Raw genomic sequence first — 26,425 nt, 5'->3', positions numbered from 1 at the left:
CTGTACCAATTGGTGGGGGTTTGCTTGAGCTGTGGAACCTCTCACTATGTGACAAATGGTCCCGACTGGAAGGATGAGACCTTTCTTAAGTTGTGCTTCAGAAGGCAACTGTCCTCCTCTGGAAGATAAGGGTGTTGTACAGAGGGCTAACATTTTCAACAAAGGCAAATATTGATTAAATAGCTTTGATAAAGCAGGTCTTACTGTACCCATTGGTGGGGGCTTTAATTGATTGATTGATTGAAAACTTTATTAACAGATTGCAGAGTGGGTACAGTACAGCTCAACTCAATACACACAATTGTTAAGGGGATGCAGACCAGAGAAAGACTTTCGTCTTGTTTACATCAGGGTCCCCCATTTTCAATTTATCATAATATTATGACACACACGACATACAGATAGACAGTACTGCTACATCTATACATTTATGACATACCAGATTTGCAAATACAGTACAGTTGCTTTACTGTTTTGAAACCACTCTGTTGTGAAACAAGTTTTTTTTTTTTTTGTATTTACTTTTCTAGTTTAAGTTAATTCAATTAAAAAAATTACATTTAAAACATTGTTTGTTTTTCCTGTTGACAATCTGTTGACAATATAATTTCTTTATATATTGAAGGCTACATCCTGCTACCTTTTTCAGCTTCTCTATTTCAAGGCAATATTTACAAAAACTAAACTAAAACTAGTAATTTCCTATACAAACATGTTTCCTACTATTTATGCACATAATAATCATAATGCTGGTCGGAGCTGTTCTGTGCGCAGGCGAGGGAACATTTATGCGCATGCACGCGTGCACGTGACGTCATTAAAACACAGTGCAACCCCTTATGAAATCACCACTGCACACACATATTGACACACAGACACATACCGACACACACACACACACACATACTGACACACACATACTGACACACACGCATACCGACACACACACACACACACACACACGCATACTGACACACACACACACACACACACACACACACACACACATACTGACACACAGACGCATACCGACACACACACACACACACACACATACTGACACACACATACTGACACACACGCATACTGACACACACACACACACACACACACGCATACTGACACACACACACACACACACACACACACACACACACACACATACTGACACACAGACGCATACCGACACACACACATACCGACACGCACACATACCGACACACACGCATACTGACACGCACACACACACACTGATACACACACACACACATACTGACACACACACAAACACTGACACACACACACATACTGACACACACACGCATACTGACACACACACACACACACACGCATACTGACACACACACACATACTGACACACATGCCCGCACCCATACTGACACACACACACATGCTGACACACACACACACACATCACACACACATCACTCCCCTTGAGAACAAACACTAACATCTAGAGTGTCCAGTTTCCCACAAGTCTTTGCTCTCTGACCCTTCTTTTATAGCATACTGAGGGGTGTGTGTGTGTGTGTGTCAGTATGTGTGTTTGTTTGTACATGTGTGTGTGTGTGTGTGTGTGTGTGTGTGTGTGTGAGAGAGAGAGAGAGAGAGAGTGTAACTATTCTTGTCTGTGTGAGTGTGTGTGTGAGAGAGAGAGAGAGAGTGTAACTATTCTTGTCTATGTGTGTGTGTGTGTGTGCATGTGTGTGTATGTGATGGAGCCAGGTAGAGTGACTAATGGAAGCCGTCTTGTTGTCAGCGGGTATCAAAGGCGGGGTGTGTCTCCTGTGAACCCCGGCGAGCGCGGCACCAGGGTGAAGACATGAAAGACACGTCCCACGAGGGGTTAATCAGAAAAAGCTTCCCACAGCCCCCCCACCCCCTCAGCGAGATGCTGGCCCCGGTGCCGTTGGGCAGGGCATGTTTTGAGGGGACGTGTTTGAGGAGTCCGTCAGGCTGCTCTCACAGACTCGATATTGATGTAAGACTTTGAGTTCGGGGGCCACTTGGCGCCGGTCACTATGTGAGAGCGTCCTGTTGTCGTGGTAACATTATCTCCCGCGTGCTTCATACTGTAACGGACTTCATGTGTGATTCAAGATTCAAGAGGTTTTTTCGTTACATACACATACACGAGACATTTAGTGAAATGAAGGTGGCCATGCCCGCCTTGATTGTGCAAAAAAATACAAATAATAGAATAAAATAGAGGTATGGGCAGGGTAATAGTAGAAAGACATAAATATAGGCAATAAACTTAGATCTGAATATGAGAAAAGGGAACTGTGTAAACAAAGGTGCAGATGAGCATCTGTGTGCCCTATCGGTTATACTATTATGTTACTCTCAATAAACATATTAATTATGTGTGTGTGTGTATATATATATATATATACACTATGTTGTAGTCGTGCAGGTTTTGGTGGTTAAGAGTCCGACACACTTAGTCAGACATTCCTAATAGTTCACGAGTTCTGCAGCCATACATGGTTTATGAGGAGGGTTTGGCCTCCAACCAGAGTGCAAATGTAATGGTAAAGTGCAATAGTAATATACAAGTACAGTTGATTCAACTGGATATAACATGTATAAATTAGTACTACTGGGTGCTAATCAGATGTATGTACAGAGTTGTAGTATTATTAATATGTACAGTGATACAGGTATAAAGACACTATGGTAGTAAGTCGTACTGGCCAGCAGAGTAACTAGTAACAGTAGGTAAGGGATATGTACAGTTATAGATATAGTATCTACAGATACTGTATGTAAAAAGGATTATATGCAGGTATTTACAGACAGATATGGATATATATATACGGTATATACAGCATTATTGTAAACACTATCATACAGTTATATGTGGGTTTATAAGTAGGTATATTCAGACAGATATTGATATATATATATATATATATTAAGGCTGTCAAAGTTAACGCGATATTAACGCGTTAACTCCCGATTCTATTAATGCCACTAATTTCTTTTAACTCAAGATTAATTTTTTTTTACTAGACTTCACTCAGGTGTATTATTGATGCTCTCATTGATACTATGTTTGTTTCTGAAGTGTGTGTGTGTGTGTGTGTGTGTGTGTGTGTGTGTGTGTGTGTGTGTGTGTGTGTGTGTGTGTGTGTGTGTGTGTGTGTGTGTGTGTGTGTGTGTGTGTGTGTGTGTGTGTGTGTGTGTGTGTGTGTGAGATATAGAGAGAGAGGGGGGTGAGAGAGATGAGGAAGGGGCAAGAGAGAAAGAGAGCTGGGAGAGTGTGTGTGAGGGAGAGAGGGGTGTGTGTGATTAATCAGCCCTTGTGTGTGTGAATGTAACAAGTTCCTAACGTTTTCTTTCCCTATTATTTCATGCACACTTTATTCATTGTTTTAAATTATTATTTTCTTTTAAGTAATTTTGTGCATCACTCTGTTTTGAATTTGATGCAAATTTGCAATGCATGAGGGTCATCCTTTTGTGTTAAATGGCTGCATAAAGCAAGCATTTGTTGACTCGCATGTTGATAAGAGTATTACAACTTGGAACTTGAAAAAGATCTGTTTAAGGTAAAAAAAAAAAAATGCGATTAATTTGCGATTAATCGCGAGTTAACTATGGACAATCATGCGATTAATCGAGTTAAATATTTTAATCGTTTGACAGCACTAATATATATATATATATATATATATACAGCATATGGTAAATATATATATACAGCATTGAATTAAGCAGCGCAAAAAATAAAGATGTGAAAAAGCTGTTGCGTGAAAGTGTACTTTGTAAGTGGGAAAAACTAATCCTGTCCGGTATGGTTACAGCGATGAGAGGCAACGGTGTCACGTGATATTCTGTCCCCCGGGCCTCACTGTGTTCATGCTCTTGTTCCACAGGGTGGACCTGGCGGAGGTTCTAGATCTACACGCCTTCGACAACAAAGATGGAGCTAAGTAAGTACCAGGGTTTCAACCAGGAGATGCTAACGTTAGCTAAGGCCTTGTCCAGACTAAAATGATTTTCGTTTTCGTTTCGTTTCGTTTTAAGGTTTCCGTAAAAATGAAAGCGTCTCAAGATAATAAGTGCATGCCACAAATTTACAAAATAAATGTCTTTCCTGTTTCTTTTATTTTGAAACCCCCCGACCGGAAGTGTTAGTGTCTGTTGCCAGTCATTTCGACTAGCAAACGTTGTCATAACGTTATCTCAGGATACCACTGTCTATTGTATTTAGTTGGTTAGCTATTTAGCTAACAGCTTTATTTACTAAATTATGGAGGCTTTTTAATCGTCAAGGTAAGAGAGGATTTGTCATGATCAACTAGGGATGGGAATTGATAGGATTTTATCGATACGATTCCATTATCGATTCTGCTTATCGATTCGATTCCCTTATCGCTACCTGATCGACTTATAATTTAAATAAATAAATTGGAAATGCAACGGAACTAAGCTGGTTAGAATAACAACATGCAACTTGACATTTCTGATTGTCATTTATTGTTGAGCCCCCATGTCAGAAAAATACAAAAACTGTAAAAAATAAAACATTAACTATAGCCTACACTTAAATAAAATAATGTATTTGAGATTCTCTTAAAATGTATTTATTTTTTTGTCGTTATTCCTCTGACTTCTGTCTCACACACACGCACACGCACACACAGCTCCCTCCCCGGGCCCCTGTCCTGTAAGGTATTGGCTTGTGTTGCTACACGGACACATTTGTATGTTGCACCACGGTACTGCCTGGCTTACAGACTAGTAAACAAACACTCCGTCTCTTATTATATGTGAACTAAAGAGTACAAGGTTTACACAACAGCCCCCACCCGCTGTTTTATTGTATTTGTACCTGCACTACCTGCTGTCCGCTGTTTATCTCTCTCTGTGAGCTTGATTAGTTAGCGTTGGCTCACGTTAGCTAGCGTTAGCTCCACGGCTAATATTACCTTACCCTGAACTAAATCAATGACTAGGTTCTAAAGCATTCAAGTAGTTTTCACTGCACATAGAAGTAGCCAAACAGCGGGAGCATTTCGGGAGCATATGACCAAAACCCAGGCAATTTCGAGCCCTTAAGGCAGGGGTGCCCAACCTTTTTTGAACCAAGATCTACTTTTTTATTTACCACCTAGCCCGAGAGCTACCAGCCAAAATTGTATATTGTAAGCCGTCATTTGAGGCTTTATAAAAGCAGCATAATGAACACAAATCTGTCAGTGCCGAGTCCGACCTCATCTTAAATAACAAGCGGCATTGCTTGTTGTAGTTAACAAGGAGAGGAAGAGTTGATTTAGCAAATAATCGAATTTTATTAATCAAGATCTACTTGAAATCAGCCCGCGATCTACCTGTCTTAACCACTGCCTTAAGGAATCAAATAAGTCTGCCATGGCTACATGCTAACGCTAACGTTGTTTTGAAAACCTGGCAGCGATAAGGGAATCGAAAGTCACGGGAGGCACGCGGTTCCAGGCATCGGACAATTAGGAACCGATTCCCATCCCTATGATCAACTGAAGGCGTATGCTATGGAACAATATGTGCTTAGGTTTTCAGAAAAAAAAGGCCAGCTATGTGACGCTAATCTCTAGTTAGTATCGTGTCATCGCTTCAGGAGAAGACGCGTATCGATTGTAAAGATGGTGACGCAATGGGGAGCGTCTTCAGAATTACGCACTCTGGGAGCTGGTATCAGAAAGTATCGTCTTCAGGCTGCCAGAACGCAGTTCCGTGTGGCAGAGCGGTGCAAACGATCAAATACTTTGCCTAAAACGACCAAAATCGTTTTAGTCTGGACATGGCCTAAGTAAGCGGATCTCTGGATCCTCTCTGGTAAACAAGAATACCCTGAAGACTCTGACAGGAGCACTCATTCAAGGGTACTACGACTATGCTTGCACCTCATGGTACCAAAGCACCTCAAATGCGCTAAAAACAAGATTACAAACATCACAAAACAAACTGGTCAGACTACTACTTGACCTTACCCCCAGAACCCACCTCACCCCTGCCCACTTTGACAACCTAGGATGGCTTAGAGTAGACGACAGAGTACAGCAACTTGCAATGGGCCTGGTCTACAAGATGCACTATATGACTAAGGTACCCATGTACATGTCAAAATACTTCCCAAAGGTCAGTGAATACCACGACCACAACACCAGAGGAAGCGCAACAAATCATGTTAAACCCAGATTCGGCTCAAACAAGGGACTAAACACGTTTCGCAATTATGCCACATCAATGTGGAACGCCCTACCCAAAGCTGTAAAGGAATGTGAATCCCTACCCACATTCAAAACCGCTCTTAACACTTTCAGTGCCAGCAGGGGGTGCACAATTTAGTGCTTGAATGCCCAGCATCCACTTCAATGTTAGCGTTAATAACGCCTAATCTATGTTTTAAATTATGGCTATGTGTCTAATCTGCCTGTCGCTTATCAATGACTCGTTTTCCAGTCAACATTGTCGAAGCGGATTGTTTTTTTATCTGTTCATTTCCGTTTTATAGCATTTTGAAAAGCCCTTGTTTTCAAGGAAAATAAAAAGATTCTGTGATAAACACCCTGTACTGGAATATTCTAGAACGTTGTAATTTTTTGGCCTATTTATCAATCGTTTTCAAATAAACGCTAGATTATCGATAGTATGTGTACGTATGCACGCTATATAGGCGATCTGAACAATCGATTCTCTGATTTCCTCAAAGCCATCGCCCACACACACACACATAGGGCGAACGCTGAGAGCTCAGCGAATACAACTCTGATTATCCCAAGACATGTAAAATAGATTCCTTACCTCAGATCAGATGTTCTCCAAAAAGATCATTCCAATTCCGATCGCCATTCCAAAAATCAATCACTTTTATTGATCCAACGCTACATACTGTAAACACATATTCCACGCTGTTCTGATGGTCCACAATGAATCCGATCGGCTCTGGGTACATGCCTGAGAAGTAAAATGTGGATTCCGGATTTTTCTTTTCTCATCCATTTTCATTGAGTCCATTCCAAAAGGGTGCATTACCATCTGGGAGACGATAGGGGGCGGTTTTTTCACATCTGAGCTCCTGATGGGGCTGGTTTACCAACGGGAGACTCCGTTGATGAAATATGAATTCAGATCGCTAATAAAAAAATAACACGCTAATTGTCGTGGTGGGCATTCAGGGGGCGGGCTGATAACACGTGTTATCACGTGGTGGGCTCTCAAAGTGTTAAAGAGCACCTACGAGAGGCTGCAATTCTAAACTGGCCACCGTAAATGTCCAAACCCCCCACCCCCTCCTAATAGACAGTCTCCTCTCCACCGCATGTATATTCTCTCCCCACCGTATGTATATTTCTCTCCCACCCACCCACCCCCTCCAAATGTACAGTCTCCTCCCCACCGTATGTATATTTCTCTCCCACCCACCCACCCCCTCCTAATGTACAGTCCCCTCCCCATCATATGTATATACTCTGTCAGGATCTATGGATAACGGTACTGTATATTTGAATGCCGTTTATGTCACAAATGTATCAGTACTAAATACCTGTATGTCCCTATGCCATAAATGTCATGTATGTTGTGTATGTCATAAATGTCAATATGAATTGAAAATGGGGGACCCTGATGTAAACAAGACAAACGTCTTTCTCTGGTCTGCATCTCCTTAACAATTGTGTGTATTGAGCCGTACTGTATTGTACCCATTCTGCAATCTGTTAAATAAAGTTTTCATTCATTCATTCAAGCACCAGGGTTTCAACCAGGAGATGCTAACGTTACCAGCAGGTGGGCTGCATGCAAAGTGACGAGGCACTGATTTAGATACTTGTATTTTTCTCTCTTCTATAATATATATATTTTTTGGTCACATATACTGTATATATAATGTGTGTGTATGTATGTATATATGTATATATGTATGTATATCGTAATTCCTCTAATAGTAACCGGTATTCAATTAAAAACCGGGTCTCTATTAATGACCGGGTGCGCTGTTGAGCTAAGCAATTATAAGCCGGCCTCCTAATACAAGCCGAGTTTCATGTATATTAGAGTTATTGTTGTTATATGCTGGCCTGGCTGTGCAGTAAATACCATATAATGGTATGGTGTTAATGTTTACCAAGAGAGTAAGCCTACCTCAGAATTGTATAAAACGAAGTTATTATTATTATTATTATACCAGTATTGTGATTGCACTCTTTTACTTTATTTAACTTTTTTTGACCACCTGTAATTGCACTGTTTACTACCGTATTTCATACAGTACTTGCTTGGTTTCAATAAATGAACCCAGTACATTTTACTGGGTTCAAACTGACACAAAATGTTGATTTATTCATTATGATCTGTTTGAAAATTAGAAATATAGGCCTCTCTCTTATACATGCCTCCTCCTAATACAAGCCTGGTATCCGCTACAGTTGAAACAAATACAAGCCGGGGTTACTATTAGAGGAATTACGGTATATATATATACATGCATACATATCTATTTTTTTTTCTTTTTTTTTCTTACCTACGATAAAGAAAATATAGTTTTGGTCACATATACTAATACAATATGAACTAGACTGAACGGAAATACAATGTAAACTAAACTGAACAGGAAATACAATGTGAACATACGGTTATCTCTATAACCATAGTTATACGAGTATAGCGAGCGCTCTGCTCTATTGGAACATATTCCATATCCAGTCTATATACTGAATACATTTCTCCACATGTACCTATACACACCCATCCGTCTGGCCACACCCCCATCCGCTCCTCTACATAAGCAGGGGTGTGGCCATAATAACAGCTTCTTCCCAAGTCTTTCACCACCAAGGCGAAGACCACGGGGTCCTCAGTGAGTCAGAGCAGAGCGCTCGCTATACTCATATAACTATGGTTATAGAGATAACCGTATGTTATATTATCGTATAGCTTACGCTCTGCTCTATTGGAACACAGGAGCTGAGCAGAGCGGAAGCTCGACAAATGTACCCGCTGAGGCCCCCCACAACCATCAGAACCGGGGAGGACCCGAGCCCCCGGACCCCCCTAGTGGAGGACGGGAGGGAATCGGATCCGACTGTGCGAAGAGGGGTTTAGCAACTCAAACGCACAGGGTGAGCAGACCGTGGGACTTACCTTCCCACAGAAGAACCCACGACTACACAAACGCGCAACCCACATGCCACTAGGGAACGAACGGGAAGAAATAAAACCCCTGTTACAACCCCTAATATCACGGGGTCAAGGGCAAAAACCCAACCCCGTGGCAAGGCCGTAGCAGCGGAGCGCAAAGGAGGACCCAGCCCCAGGAAGGGACTGGACCCCCCCGGAAAAGGGGGCCTGGTGAGGCCAACGACGCCGCAGCATCGAGACCCCACCAGGCGGTCACTAGTGACACCACCCCCCACATCGCCAGCGTATTCTGACAGGGCCCATCCAAGAGCAGGCCCTTCCCCCCTACAGCATGCCGCCCTGAAGCACTCAAGAGGCTACACCCACAGCGGGACCAGGCAGCGCACCGGGGAGACAACCCCCAAAAGAGGTCGATCCCTCAATCCAGGCAACAGGTCACTCGACCTGAGCCTGGAGCACTGCGGACTAGACAGGCACCAAAGGGGTCTGCTGAAAACAGCACCCCGGCGGAAGGGGCGTATGGTATGCTGTGCACCATGTCGCAGCCTCCACAAAAAAAACCCGACCCTCTAGAGGGGCCGAGGCAGAGAAGGCAGACACGATTGGCAGACGTCATGAAAGGTGCGGGGGCACACTCACAGGCAGACGGGGTCAAGCCCGGCCTACCCCGAGAGTCGACTCCGCTACCAACACACCTGGAAACCAACCACCACCTTGGTTCTAACAGGAGGCGGTTGTTCCTATAACCCCCCCAAGAAAAAACTCAAACACAACTGCGGGTATACACTGGCTATACAGCAGTACAAGTGTTCCAGTTTCCAAGAAGGGGTCAACCCAGGCCAACAGGTAGACGAGAACGAGTTCGGACCTGGGCCCGGCGGACCGGGACGTACACAGGGATGCCAGAGGGGAACAAGAACCACCTCGACAGCCCCCTCCCAGCCCCGCCAAGCAGGAGAAGAGAGCGGCGAAAAAAGAATGGAGAAGGACCAGGCTCCTTTAGCACAGCGCAAGGTACAACACAATATGGACCAAGCAACAGTGAAGGATCACACGCAGTGACATAATCACGAACATCTCCATAACATCAAACCCTGCAACGCCTGGGCCGACCCAGCATTTTCCCCCCGAAAGTCCCTCAGGGTACCAGAACAGCAGATCTGCGCCCCGGCACGACCAGAACCAGTCCCGTGTCCTAATTACGCCGCCATCCCCAGTCCCAGGAGGGGGGTAGGTACGCGTGTCGATCTAAAACATCACAGAGGGCGCCACCAAGCCGCGCCCGGTGGCCCACCCCAAAGGCGTGAGACCCCTCCGCCAATGCTTTGATATATTCCGTTATCTCCCTCCAGAGATGAACGAGAATTCATCGAGACTAACCTAGTACACTGGCGCTTGGAAGAGACAAAACTCCATCCTAGTTGCCCCATAAAAACGCTGTTTCAATTATGAGCAACCAAGGCGCGCAAGCCCATGCGTGGTTCCACACAGAAGCACCCAGGGCCAACACTATGTACACGTCGAGACCCAAAACATATCAATAGTAATTCTAACAAGAACCCAGATAACGTTCCCTCCAAGCCGCCTGGGAGAGCGGCAGGAAGCCGGCCAAGACACAGATATGGGTCCCAGATGACGCGCCCGAGGGAAAACACCCCTGTCAACCCTGCCCTATAAAAGAGAGGAGACTGGGAACCCCCAGAGAGACTTCCCACGTGAGTAATAATTGAAAAGACATATGCAACATTGAGCTACATGTCCAAAAAGATTCATGTAACAATTGGACTAAGACTCTCTGAGGAGGAGGCTCTGAAACTCTTGAGGAGGCTCCCTCACTGAGAGGGAGGTTCTGAAACTCAGAGGAGGCTCTGACCCAATATACACTACTAGTAGGGAGCAGAGCAGAAGAACAAATTGTCTCTACTGCATTGCATCACCTACCAAGCTCAAGACACATACAACAGAGCAGAACTTCTTTTTAAGTTCTCACGCACCGCATAACTCATCTTGACAATAACAGAGGTCCACAACATGGAGCCTGAAAAGAACTCACGGAAGTCTCACAACCAATAGAAACGCGCCCAGTGACATACTCTATGGCGGGGGGAATTCCGTGACCCACCGCCCAAATATCGCGTGGGACCAGGAAACTCCCCCCCCCCCCCCCCCCCCCCTCCCTACCATGTGACGCGCTGACCCAGCAACGTGACAGGAAGCCCGAAGGACAGGAGGTCCAACCCCCTGACCAATCAGAAAAAAAGGGGAGGGAGGGTTTATCAGTTCACCCCCTCATGACCCCTCACCCCTGATACGATGCAATGACAAAGCAGAGCCATGACACCAGTCATAGCGTACTACATGAAGCGCATGTATACCTGTCAAGGGAACAGCTTCACATAGGCTCATGTGCGAACCTGCCACCTGAATTTGTACACCTTTTCCTAAAGGAAGAAAAAACACAGACCAAGAGAGGGCCAAGGGCCCTGGTACAAGAGCTTACACATGTAACTTCTGTAGGCCAACACCTAACCCAGTTGTGGATCTTAACACTTTGATTGCCACTCACGAGTTTTCTCGGATTTATAATAGTCACGTTGAAAGCCACTCACGAGATTTCTCTGATTTTTTTTTTTTTTTTTTTTTCAAATCATATTGCATCACGCGAGCCTACCCTAGCCTACCCGAGAGCCGCCGGCGATCAGATGTGGAAAAAAGCGCCCCCTATCGTCTCCCAGATGACATCAGGGATTTTGGAATGGACTCAATGAAAAAATCCTGTACTCCACATTTTCCAGTCCACTGATGCAGCCGGGGTTACCAGAGTTCATTATGGATCCTCTGAGCGCCGCGGATCATGAGTTCTACTGTATACACGTTAGATCTATACACTTATCGATTTTTTCGAATAGTGATCAGGAATTGGAATATACCAGTTGGATACCATCTGATGTCAGGTAAGGAATCTATGTTATCAGTGTTAGGATAATCAGACTCGTTTTGATGAAGATATAAGCTGTTTTGTGAAATGTGCTATCGGTTTCACTGTAAAATCCATGAGGAAATGAAAACGGCTATTATCAGCGCGCGGCTCGAATGGGCGTGCGTGTACGTATAATATTGATCATCTAGCGTTTATTTGAAAACGATTCATAAATAGGCCGACAAATATCAACGTTCTGGAATATTCCAGTAAAAGACGATTATCACAGAATGGCCCAGAATGGGCTGTTTTTTACCTCAAAACGGGTGCTTTTCAAAATGCTCTCAAACGGAAATGAAGTGATAAAAAACCAATCTGCCTTGACAGCACTGACTGGAAAATGATTCTTTGATAAGCGACGGGCAGATTAGACACATAGCCATAATTTAAAACATAGATTAGGCGATATTAACGTTAACATTGAAGTGGATGGTGTCATTCAAGCACTAAGTCGTGCGCCCCCTGGTGGCACTGAAAGTGTTAACGACACACACAACCCTTCATCACAACAAAAAAGGGCGAAAGTACACTCTCACTACCGTAAGAGGAACGCCGTTTTTCATAACGATAGAAGACGCAAGTCCTCGATTAAGTACTGGCCACAGGCCTTGCTAAGTCCACATGACAGCGACCAAAACATTTTCAGAAAAAAATTGCCTCTCTAAGCAAGAGCACAACCCCAGCAGAAGCTGAGGGGTTACACCGTATCCCCAAAAACATAGTGAAACAACACACATATTTTTTTTTATCCACTTTTTCTCCCATTTTCTATATTTTCTCCCATCCCAATTTCGTATCATCCAATTCAACCCTCCCCTGTCACGGATGCTGTTTCTTGCCTCCCACAAGCTGGCTGCAATGTGGACTAAGTCATACATAGCACAAGTCCCCTCCGGTACTTGAGGTAACAGCAGTCGCATCTTTTCACCTGCGCAGCTCGATCTCTCAGTGGCGAGGAGTAACGCGTGGGAGGCTCACGCTGCCCCCGACACTTCCTGATTCTACTGCGCAGGCGCACCAACCGACCTGTAGGAGTCGCTGTCCACAACGCCCGATCCCCACCCATCAGTTTCCCACCCCCTAATACGGCCAATGTGTATTAGTACGGACGACCAGCTAAACTGAAAGCAATGTGGAGCGCTGGGCTCGAACAGGCAAGCCCAGCGTCTCCGTCATTCGTGGCGAGCGCCTTGCCCACTACGCCATGTAGCCGCCCGAAACGACACATATTGTAAACAAAATCATGTTTGAGGGGAGGGGGGGGGGGCCCAGGGGAAAACCGGGAAACCCACCCCTCACCACCTTACCCCTGATACGACGCCAATGTGTAGAGTAAGCTTTACATCATGCACAGCCGAAGACCTTGTTTGAACAGGTACAGCCCTGTTCATGTGTGAAAAAACTTGCCACCTGTTTATTGTCATCACAAGCTGAGAGAGGGACTCATCCCTCGATCACATGCCACTATGCACAGCATTGTAGGGTAACTCAGCCAGTTGTGGGCTCAGCCACGTTGTCTAACGTTACATGAACACACACAACTTCTCATCATACAACAAAAACCCAGTTAATTTTTACTCACGTAAAAAACAACGCTGTTTCTAGGTAGAGAGAAAAGCACAAGCTTTGGCCAGCGGTACCCAAGCTATACAAGCGACCAAGACAATTCACACATAGCACATGTCGTATCTCCAAATGTAGTGAAGCAACATACATTTTGGAAAAAACAATCGTTATTAACAAAATATTCGGGAGGGGAAGGAAGGAAGAGTGGGGTAATGTCCAATGGACCCTTACCTGCACCAACGAATGCAGGATGAGAAGGCCGCAACACAGGCTGGTCTCTACGTTGACGAAAGGCCTCTCGCTGACGGGGCAAAAGAAGCTATGGCCGGTGCCTCGCTCCGGCGAGACGCCCCCCTCCAGCAGCCGGTCATGGTGCAGGCCCGACTACATCTTCTGTCAAAGATGATGTCGTAGTCAGAGTGCTAGCGCCTGCTATTCTCACGGCTAATGTTCAACGGTTGTAGCACAAGCTAACAGCTAACTCTAGGCTAACTGATAGCATCAGGCTAACGTTCCCAGCCGAGCAAACGTACGGAGCTAACGTCGTAGCTAACAGTTAACTGGCTAACAGGTAGCTCAACCCGGCTAGGAAGCAAGCTAAGCAGCTACCACTGAAACTGTACAACGTGAGAACAATATAGGCCAACACTTCAGACAACCGCTGTCTGTCCCTCTCCTCATCCGAAGAGAGAAGAGAAAAAGAAGGCAACACAGTCTTCAGAACGGTGTTTATCAGACACAGCGGTGTCTGCAACAAGTCCCTCACGGGCTGCAGCCGACTTGAGCATGGGGATATTCTCATAATGAAACACCAAGCTCACCTCCCTCGCGCCGGGTATTTTTCATCTTGAAAAGCCCCAGTAAACAAAGTTCTCGATGAGAAGCTCATGTTAACGTGGGGATCAAACCAGAACCCTCTCCACGCCGCTAGAGCAGTGAAAAAAGAATACCAGCCTGGGGCAGGATCTTCGTAAACTGTGTAGTTGTTCCCCCCACAACCAACACACCTGGCGCCCGCGCTGCAAACACATCACCCGCCCCAGAGAGGCCGTCAGCCCTCACACGGCCGAGCGCCTCCCAAGCAAAGTCCAACTGCAGAGCGGAGGAAATGCAGGCGGGGATTTGCTCAGCGACGCGAGCCCCTACTACGAAGCTCCAATGGAGGTCAGAATGATCATCATCTTCTAGACACTCCGGTGGCGAAGACATTATCACTGTATTTCCTCGAAAAATAGTGAGAGAGAAAACAAAGATATAATGTCAACGCAGCTCCTTCTCTTCAACGTAGCTCCTTTCCAACTGTTTTACACTAAACTCAAGTGGTGTATACAGACACTCGCCGTGGTGAAAATAAGGAAGGAGCCGTTAGTATGGCCACACCCCTGCTTATGTAGAGGAGCGGATGGGGGTGTGGCCAGACGGATGGGTGTGTATAGGTACATGTGGAGACATTTATTCAGTATATAGACTGGATATGGAATATGTTCCAATAGAGCAGAGCGTAAGCTATACGATAATATAACTAGCCTCAACAGGAAATACAATGTAAACTAAACTGAACAGGAAATACAATGTAAACTAAACTGAACAGGAAATGCAATGTGAACTAGCCTCAACAGGAAATACAATGTAAACTAAACTGAACAGGAAATGCAATGTGAACTAGCCTCAACAGGAAATGCAATGTGAACTAGCCTCAACAGGAAATGCAATGTGAACTAGACTCAACAGGAAATACAATGTGAACTAGCCTCAACAGAATATAACGTCCCGCCTGATATCAACCAGTGTTGTTTTTAAACCCCCGCCCTCTAAACGGGGCCTCGCTTCATCATATTTCCATTGGCCCGCCAGGCCGCCACTCCGGGCCGGGTCCTCTCTGTGCCGCGCAGACGCTCTGATACGAACCGGGACGTTTACCACGTTCCTGCTCTTAATGAACACGCTCCTCTATTGGGAGGAGGGGAGCCGGTGAATAGGAGCGGCGCTCGTCCTTCCAGGGGGATAAAAGAGGCAGCTCTGTTTAAAGCTGTGTCCTCCATGCCTCTAGTCTGAGACCAGCTGCAGAGGATTAAAGCGGTGTGTGTCCATGGTCTCCCAAGGAGTCCCTCTTGCCCCCCCCCCCCCCCCCCCCCGGCCTTTCAGGGCCCCGGGTCCCCCCCTCCCCGGGACCCACACTGGCTGTTTGAAGCGCCCCCCTGCCAGTCCTCCTGTGTGGGGCTAACGGCACTGTGGGCTCAAGCCCCTGGACAATGTTTAGCCTCCTTGTGAGGTCAGAGACCTGAGTGGGGCTATAGGGGAGGGGGGTCAGCGAGGACAACGGGGGTATCAAGGGGGTGTTTACAGCGTGTCACACACACACATGCAGGGGGGGGGGGGGGGCTCATCTGTCCTCTGTTATTGTTTCACCTCACCCAACAAGCAAACATGTAAACAAATGAAGCCAGGCCCCCGAGAGCACAGACTTCTCTCCAGGGTTTAGGTTAGATTCAAATCTATGGTCATCATCATCATTACAGCACAAGTACATTACAACAGGCATCCAACCAGAGTGCACATGTAACGGTAAAGTGCAATAGTAATATACAATGTACACGGGTGATTAAACTGGGTATAAAATATTTAAATTAGTACTACTGAGTATAGTGCTAATCAGATGTACAGAGTTGTAGTATTAATGTGTACAGTGATACAGGTATAAAGACACTTTGGTAGTAAGTCATACTGGCCAGCAGCGTAACTATAACTAGTAAGAGTAGGTAAGGGATATGTTGAGATATACAGTAGATATAGTATCTACAGGTATGTAAAAATGATTATGTGCAGGTATGTACAGACGAATATATATATATATATATATATATATATATATATATATATATATATATATATATATATACGTAAGAATAAATATATATATATATATACAGTATGGTATATACAGCATTATTGTACATGCTAAAATGATGTAGTAGTTACACTGCTGGCCAGTAGCAGTCATACTGTCTATTTATATAAATATATAATACACTCTGTACATACATCTGATTAGCGCTACAGTAGTACTCATTTATATATTGTGTACCCAGTTTAATCACATTGTATATTAAGGTTGCACTTTACTGGTTGGACGCCAAACTTATTTTCGTTGTACTGTACTTGTGCTGCATGATGACAATACATTCTAATCTAATCTAATGTCAGCGATGGTTGGTTTGATTGAGTCAAACCCACACGTCGACCTACCACACCTCCTGACTGCAGGTGAACCGAATCCAAAAGTCTTTCAAATGTTTGCACGTCTGATGACCTCATCGTCCGTCTCTCCCTCCCGGCAGCTTGGCTGAGAAGCTGCAGCTGGTGAAAAACACACGGCCGCATCTGGACAAGGTACGTTTATGTTTGAGATCCAGCGCTTGATTACCCAACTGTTGTCTGGATTCGTCTCAACAGAGTCCGCAGAGAGAGTAAAGGGAATGTGTTCTTCCTTCCTTCCTTCCTTCCTTTCTTTCTTTCTTTCTTTCTTTCTTTCTTTCTTTCTTTCTTTCTTTCTTTCTTTCTTTCTTTCTTTCTTTCTTTCTTTCTTTCTTTCTTTCTTTCTTTCTTTCTTTCTTTCTTTCTTTCTTTCTTTCTTTCTTTCTTTTCAAGATTCAAGATATTTATTTGTCATAATATAATGGAATGGAAATCTTAAAAGAATCACAAAATATAGACGAATGTTTAAATAAAGAATCTTAAATGAAGTGGAGAAATAAGGCGGGAGTGACAGAGTAACACATTCAGATGTCCAAAGGTGCATCCCTGTGGCATCTCACTGTTGCCTGCGAGAACATTTAAGATACAAACTAAGGCCGTAATAAATAATGGACAAAGCTGTTGTCGCGAGGACGACGCAAAGACGTCAGCCACGGTGGCCCTCGAGCCACGACACTTTAGTGGAAAAACAGAGGACTATATAACCCCCCACCACCTCGCTTTGTTTTTATTTGTGTCAGGATCAACCTTTTGTTGTCTTGTTACATCACAAACAGCCCTGTCCAGGGTCATATACAGTACAGTCTCTCTCTCTCTCTCTCTCTCTCTCTCTCTCTCTCTCTCTCTCTCTCTCTCTCTCTCTCTCTTTTTCTCTCTCTCAATTAAATTCAAAGGGGCTTTATTTAACTAATCTTGCTGCTGTGTTTGCACATTGTTGTACTTCAGTAGGTACAGTATGTTGTTTGCCATGTTTTCAAACTCTCTGAGGGCGTTTGCAAATTTGTGGGAACTGGGAAGTATAATAGAAGTACTTTATTCATTCCGAGGGAAATTCAGCCCTACAGATCGCTCACAATGAACATTTAGGTAGTCAAAAATCACAATTAACACTTTGATCGCCATGGGTTAAATTCATAATTTACCATCCCTAGCCAGCTCTATTTGTCTATGGAGAAGTTCCCCTTCTTTGCAGGGCTATAACTTTTTAAATTCTATTGCTAGATTGCCATTATTATGGCCCATTCAATGTCCTATATCCATTGTTCAGGGTGTAGCAACGATATACTTTTTCATTCACATATTCATACTAAAATATGGTCTAAAGTATAAGTATGTTTTTATCGTTTTCTGCAGCTTTCTCCAGAACTTGATTTATAGCTCCAAATGCATTATATTGATGATGAAATACAGTTTGATAGCAAACGGCGCGAGATAGAAAATTTCAACTGGACGTGGTTCTAGAAGTTACTACGTATCATCTGATATTGACCGGATGGGCGAGGGGGCGTTTATAATTCCGTGGGCAACGTTATACCATTCGTCTAGTGTGGGTCATATGGTCATCAGAGCAGTTTATATGGAATACGTTAGAAAATAACGCTGGATCTTACCGTATGTTCCTCGCGCCGTTGGACGATCAGCGTGGAGTAGACTGTTTTCGATTATGGGATGTTGATCCTGATGAACCATTTCCAGGTTGTATAATACTATATACGTCCAAATAACGTTGTTTATTGAGTTAGGGCGAGCGATTGATCATTCAGTGTGTTGAGATGGAGTCCGGCTACCGATCGCGAGTGCCCGGACGACATATGGATGAGCACTTCCTGTTTGGCGCGCCCCTCCCTCTTGGCCGATCTGCCGATCGGCCACCAGATGGCGCTCTCGAACCGTTAGACAGTTGAGTGGAGCTCACCAGTACATCTCATGGCTCCGGAGGAGAAATATGATTTCGATCACAGATTTTTGAATTATTGATATCAAAGACGAGTTACGGCGTCTTCGGCAGAATGAGCATGGCTAGGAATGACGTCTAAACACGCCATCGGCGATTAAAGTGTTAAGAACACAAATACAGTCAGGGATATACATTCTAAAATATGTATATATAATATATATGTCTCTGATGTCTTGGTATCTTGGTCTCTCTCACGCTCTCTCTCACTCTCGACTAGACTGGCCACTCAGTGCCTTGGCTAGACGTCCTAGGTTTACGAGGTTAATTGGGCTGAAGTAATAAAAGGCTGTATCCACTCCAGCAGCATCTGTCTGGAGCCTCCATGTGGGCTTACATGATTCCAGCCTAGCAGAGGAAGATACTAGCTGTGTTGCTGCATGACTCTGAGTTACACTGAGGGACTGGGAGACCCATGTTACTGACCAAACACTCTGTATCAGTGATGGCTGTTTACTGCAGAGTGGAGGGACTGGGAGACCCATGTTACTGACCAGACACTCTATATCAGTGATGTCTGTTTACTGCAGAGTGGAGGGACTGGGAGACGCATGTTACTGACCAGACACTCTGTATCAGTGATGTCTGTTTACTGCAGAGTGGAGGGACTGGGAGACCCATGTTACTGACCAGACACTCTATCAGTGATGACTGTTTACTGCAGAGCAGAGGGACTGGGAGATCCATGTTACTGACCAGACACTCTGTATCAGTGATGACTGTTTACTGCAGAGTGGAGGGACTGGGAGACCCATGTTACTGACCAGACACTCTATATCAGTGATGTCTGTTTACTGCAGAGTGGAGGGACTGGGAGACGCATGTTACTGACCAGACACTCTGTATCAGTGATGTCTGTTTACTGCAGAGTGGAGGGACTGGGAGACCCATGTTACTGACCAGACACTCTATCAGTGATGACTGTTTACTGCAGAGCAGAGGGACTGGGAGACCCATGTTACTGACCAGACACTCTGTATCAGTGATGACTGTTTACTGCAGAGTGGAGGGACTGGGAGACCCATGTTACTGACCAGACACTCTGTATCAGTGATGACTGTTTACTGCAGAGCAGAGGGACTGGGAGATCCATGTTACTGACCAGACACTCTGTATCAGTGATGACTGTTTACTGCAGAGTGGAGGGACTGGGAGACCCATGTTACTGACCAGACACTCTGTATCAGTGATGGCTGTTTACTGCAGAGTGGAGGGACTGGGAGACCCATGTTACTGACCAGACACTCTGTATCAGTGATGTCTGTTTACTGCAGAGTGGAGGGACTGGGAGACCCATGTTACTGACCAGACACTCTGTATCAGTGATGTCTGTTTACTGCAGAGTGGAGGGACTGGGAGACCCATGTTACTGACCAGACACTCTGTATCAGTGATGGCTGTCAGAATGTATAGAATAGAATAGAAGTACTTTATTGATCCAGAGGGAAATTCAGCACTACAGATCGCTCACAGTTTTTGATTGATTGATTGAAGTTTATTTCAAATATGCAACACAACAAACAAACATCAAGTACAGATATAGCCATAAGCCGTTCAAATAATAAATGTATATAAAAAATAACAAAGAACAAAAATGTATTTACATATTTGAAAAGGAGTGGGAAGAAGCATACACTTATTTAATCCCACCCCTTTTTACTCATCAGAACCTACTATATTATATTTACTAATTCATACATTACTAGACTTATATAAAAGTCAGTATACAGTAAACATTTAGGTAGTCAAAAATCACGAATAAGAATAAAATACAGTCGGGGACATACATTCTGAGATATTTATATACATTATAAAATATACAGCCAAAGATATACAGTAAAATGTACAGTAATAAGTGTAAAATGTCGATTTTGCCAGAGTTGTACCGTCACTCTGTGCTCAGTGATGCAGTGAGAGCTAGAGCTATTTAACACTTATCCTCACAAAATAAATACCACTCACAAATGGTCTGTAATGTAACATGTCATGAAACACTTACAACACGTTACTTGCATATCATACATTAAAAGGGATCGTTCAGATTTTTAGAACCCTAGCCTAGAGTTCTAATAATAATAATAATAATAAATTGTATTTGTATTGCACTTTTCGTTCACTAGGATCCCAAAGTGCTACGGGGTTAAAACAGTTATTTTTTTTTAATAATTATTCATTATAATAAAAATTTAATACAGAATAAAAAATAAAATAAAAATAGAACATAGTTAAAAACATAGTATAAACAGAAAATGTAATCTAAAATTAAAGAAAATTAAATCACAAGAAGAAAAAGCTAGCAATCAAAGGCCTTTTGAAACAGATTTTCAGGCCTGTCTCAGCCCGGCCCACTAGAGTTCTGTCTCAGCCCGGCCCACTAGAGTTCTGTCTCAGCACGGCCCACTAGAGTTCTGTCTCTCAGCCCGGCCCACTAGAGTTCTGTCTCTCAGCCCGGCCCACTAGAGTTCTGTCTCTCAGCACGGCCCACTAGAGTTCTGTCTCAGCCCGGCCCACTAGAGTTCTGTCTCAGGCCCGGCCCACTAGAGTTCTGTCTCTCAGCCCGGCCCACTAGAGTTCTGTCTCAGCCCGGCCCACTAGAGTTCTGTCTCAGCCCGGCCCACTAGAGTTCTGTCTCTCAGCCCGGCCCACTAGAGTTCTGTCTCTCAGCCCGGCCCACTAGAGTTCTGTCTCAGGCCCGGCCCACTAGAGTTCTGTCTCTCAGCCCGGCCCACTAGAGTTCTGTCTCAGCCCGGCCCACTAGAGTTCTGTCTCAGCCCGGCCCACTAGAGTTCTGTCTCTCAGCCCCGCCCACTAGAGTTCTGTCTCAGCCCGGCCCGGGGTCACCGGGGGTCAAGCTCTTGTCCTGTGGGGAGTGAACCTCGGCGCAGACGGGGAGGTCGTGACCCCGTGGGACTCTGCATTGGTTTTGTGGCTAACTAGCCGGAGAGGCACTATGAGCAAGGCATGGATTGAGAGACGGGACTCTTTACCTGGTCGACAACAACATAATTTCTAAGGAATAGGGTTTTTGGTTCACACAAAAATCTGAACTGTCCCTTTTTACATTTTAAATGTTGGTCGTCTGTTGTTTTCTGTACTTTTATCACAGGATGTGGGGGCATTAGGGCTAGGGGAGGGGGAGGGGGGCGGGTGAGTAAATAGATGGTATTGTTATCTGTTTTCTCCTGATCCTCTTTCCCGCATGAAGCTGAACCCCCCCCCCCCCCCCCTCCTCCTCCTCACCCCCCCTCCTCCTCCCCCTTGCTGCTCTTTTTATGTTAATGAGAGGCTGTTATTCTGTTGTTATACCAAATAGAAAAGGGAAGTGTGTAACCTTAACACGTCAACACAAAGACACAAATATCTGCTAAGTGCCCCTTTAATGCTGCGAGGAAGTTTGAGGTGGAGAGGGAGGGGCAGAGGGACATAGAGAGAGAAATGGAGAGAGAGAGGGAACGAAAGAGAGGGGGAGAGAAAGAGAGGGAGAGTGAGGAAGCGAGAGAGAAAAACGGAGTGGGAAAGAGAATAGGGAGGTGTAGTGGTGACGTCATTGCTGTTTCCGGCCGGTCCACCTCGCAAAATTGCAACGTATTTCCCCCATTGCCCATTTCTAAATCGTCTCGTTTAAAACAAATAAAGCATGAACATTTGCATGGTGTACCTTTCTGTGTGTATTCATCCACAATCTATAGCTCAACATGAAAATATTCACAATTAATCGTAATTTTTTTTATTTCAACCACAAATGCTTAAACAATAATGTTAGTGATAGAAGGGAACTAATTTTGTGCAAAAATGGAAAGCTTTCCGATGTTCATGCGAGGGGGGAAGGGAGAGAAATGGAGAGGGAGGGAACAAGAGAGAGAGAGAGAGTGGGGAAAAGAGAGAGAGAGAGAGGGCGGGGAGAGGGAGAGCGGGTGGGAAAGAGAGGGAGAGAATAGGCAGATCAAGAGAGGTGTCAGTGCTGGTAGTAGAGTTGTGGTTTTTGACACGTGTATCGACAGTCATCAGGGACGGTGTAAATAACTGCTTGGAATTTTACATGCTGTTGTGGAATATTTAAATGAGCCATGACAGTAAACTGTAGGAATTTCAGATAGTCAGTTTGTATAAAAAAAAATATAGAACATAGTTTATTATCTACGGCCATAGCCGATCAGTTTATCATCAGACACAACATGCTTTTTCATATACGATTGGATACAAGTATGTATCGAATGTTGGCTTTAAAAGTTACATTTCTGCATTGAAGCCTTGCAGAAAGCAGGTTGTTTTAAACTGTTTAATAAAACATTTAAAAACGAAGTGCTGTAAGTGGTATTTATTTGTTAAGATAAGTGTTCTACATTCTGACAGCCATAACTGATATAGAGTGTTTGGTCAGTAACATGGGTCTAATTAATACACTTTATCCAATCAGGAGAGAGAACTCCACAGTGGAAAAAATATCAGATCACTCTATTGATGGCTGTTTACTGCAGAGTGGAGGGACTGGGAGACCCATGTTACTGACCAGACACTCTGTATCAGTGATGTCTGTTTACTGCAGAGTGGAGGGACTGGGAGACCCATGTTACTGACCAGACACTCTGTATCAGTGATGTCTGTTTACTGCAGAGTGGAGGGACTGGGAGACCCATGTTACTGACCAGACACTCTATATCAGTGATGTCTGTTTACTGCAGAGTGGAGGGACTGGGAGACCCATGTTACTGACCAGACACTCTGTATCAGTGATGTCTGTTTACTGCAGAGTGGAGGGACTGAGAGACCATGTTACTGACCAGACACTCTGTATCAGTGATGTCTGTTTACTGCAGAGTGGAGGGACTGGGAGACCATGTTACTGACCAGACACTCTATATCAGTGATGTCTGTTTACTGCAGAGTGGAGGGACTGAGAGACCATGTTACTGACCAGACACTCTATATCAGTGATGGCTGTTTACTGCAGAGTGGAGGGACTGGGAGACCCATGTTACTGACCAGACACTCTGTATCAGTGATGTCTGTTTACTGCAGAGTGGAGGGACTGGGAGACCCATGTTACTGACCAGACACTCTGTATCAGTGATGGCTGTTTACTGCAGAGCGGAGGGACTGAGAGACCCATGTTACTGACCAGACACTCTGTATCAGTGATGGCTGTTTACTGCAGAGTGGAGGGACTGAGGGACTCATGTTACTGACCAGACACTCTGTATCAGTGATGTCTGTTTACTGCAGAGTGGAGGGACTGGGAGACCCATGTTACTGACCAGACACTCTGTATCAGTGATGGCTGTTTACTGCAGAGTGGAGGGACTGGGAGACCATGTTACTGACCAGACACTCTGTATCAGTGATGGCTGTTTACTGCAGAGTGGAGGGACTGGGAGACCATGTTACTGACCAGACACTCTGTATCAGTGATGGCTGTTTACTGCAGAGCAGGAGGGACTGGGAGACCCATGTTACTGTCCAGACACTCTGTATCAGTGATGTCTGTTTACTGCAGAGTGGAGGGACTGGGAGACCCATGTTACTGACCAGACACTCTATATCAGTGATGTCTGTTTACTGCAGAGTGGAGGGACTGGGAGACCCATGTTACTGACCAGACACTCTACCAGTGATGGCTGTCAGAATGTAGAGCTATTTAACACTTGTTTTAATTTTTTTTAACCCCAACCCTTAAGTTGTGGTTTAAAATGAGAGTCAAAATATTTATTTCTTAAACATGAGGGGAGAGAAAACCGTTGTGGAAAAGCTTCTCTCTCATTGCTGGTTTTAGGCCGAAAAATATTTATACACGTTGATTATATATAATAATAATAATAATAATAATAATAATAATAATTCATTACATTTATATAGCGCTTTTCTAGACACTCAAAGCGCTCCCCACAATGTAGGGTGGAAACCGCCTCCTTCACCATATAACGGAAGATATGCACTTCAGATGCAAATAAATAAATACATAATTGTATCAATATTATGCCAAATCTATCCAGATAATTATTGATATTGTTTTATTGGCTAGCCCTTGATTCAGGTAAATGTCAAAGCCCAACTTTTTTTTTAATTTCATACGTTAAAAGTCCTTCCTATATAATATGTGTTTTCTTTACATGGTGTGTGATTCTCAGAGTATCGTCACGGTGACCTTTGAAGTGGAGGGAACTCTGTCAGAGGATCTCTTAAACATCTTCGTCCAGGTACACACACACACACACACACACACACACCGACACACACACACCGACACACACACACACACACACAGACACACACACACACACACACAGACACACACACACACACACACACACACACACACACACACACACCGACACCCACACACACCGACACACACAGACACACAGACACACACACACACACACACACCCACACACACACACACACACACGCACACACACACACACCGACACACACACACCACGTGACGTTCAAATGTATTCCCCCCCCCCCTCTTCATTCAATGAGTCGTCTTTGAGCGGAGAGGGTTGAGTGGAGATATAAATTAATACAAAATAATGTTATAAAGAATGTTCCATGTTCTGTTCTAATATTATATTCTATAACTTTTCCTGATGTTTTAGGTTTTTGCCGTGGTATCATTTTAGAATCGGTATCGAAGGGACTGGGAGACCCATGTTACTGACCAGACACTCTGTATCAGTGATGACTGTTTACTGCAGAGTGGAGGGACTGGGAGACCCATGTTACTGACCAGACACTCTGTATCAGTGATGTCTGTTTACTGCAGAGTGGAGGGACTGGGAGACCCATGTTACTGACCAGACACTCTGTATCAGTGATGGCTGTTTACTGCAGAGTGGAGGGACTGGGAGACCCATGTTACTGACCAGACACTATATCAGTGATGGCTGTTTACTGCAGAGTGGAGGGACTGGGAGACCCATGTTACTGACCAGACACTCTGTATCAGTGATGTCTGTTTACTGCAGAGTGGAGGGACTGGGAGACCCATGTTACTGACCAGACACTCTGTATCAGTGATGACTGTTTACTGCAGAGTGGAGGGACTGGGAGACCCATGTTACTGACCAGACACTCTATATCAGTGATGGCTGTTTACTGCAGAGTGGAGGGACTGGGAGACCCATGTTACTGACCAGACACTCTGTATCAGTGATGGCTGTTTACTGCAGAGTGGAGGAACTGGGAGACCCATGTTACTGACCAGACACTCTGTATCAGTGATGGCTGTTTACTGCAGAGTGGAGGGACTGGGAGACCCATGTTACTGACCAGACACTCTGTATCAGTGATGTCTGTTTACTGCAGAGTGGAGGGACTGGGAGACCCATGTTACTGACCAGACACTCTATATCAGTGATGTCTGTTTACTGCAGAGCAGGAGGGGCTGGGAGACCCATGTTACTGACCAGACACTCTATATCAGTGATGTCTGTTTACTGCAGAGCAGGAGGGACTGGGAGACTCATTTTAATTTATTTTTTATTTTTAACCTTTATTTTACCCAGGGTAGGTTAGCTGAG

The 26,425-nt window shown here is 44.6% G+C and overlaps 1 protein-coding gene across 1 annotated transcript in view; it reads left to right on the top strand.

The window, feature by feature from the left end:
• Positions 1 to 26,425, top strand: part of cbwd (COBW domain containing) — an 88,859-nt gene that overhangs the window by 48,580 nt on the left and 13,854 nt on the right. The window contains exons 11-13 of the mRNA XM_084322361.1: positions 3,903 to 3,959; positions 17,032 to 17,083; positions 25,028 to 25,096. Coding sequence (XP_084178487.1) covers positions 3,903 to 3,959; positions 17,032 to 17,083; positions 25,028 to 25,096 — 178 coding nt within the window. The remainder of the gene's footprint in view (positions 1 to 3,902; positions 3,960 to 17,031; positions 17,084 to 25,027; positions 25,097 to 26,425) is intronic.

This window comes from Notolepis coatsorum, assembly GCF_963971535.1.
Source record: "Notolepis coatsorum genome assembly, chromosome: 10".
In the NCBI taxonomy this organism is placed as follows: Eukaryota; Metazoa; Chordata; class Actinopteri; order Aulopiformes; family Paralepididae; genus Notolepis; species Notolepis coatsorum.
Note: the sequence above shows the minus strand (reverse complement) of the source record. Positions and strands in the feature narration are given on the sequence as shown.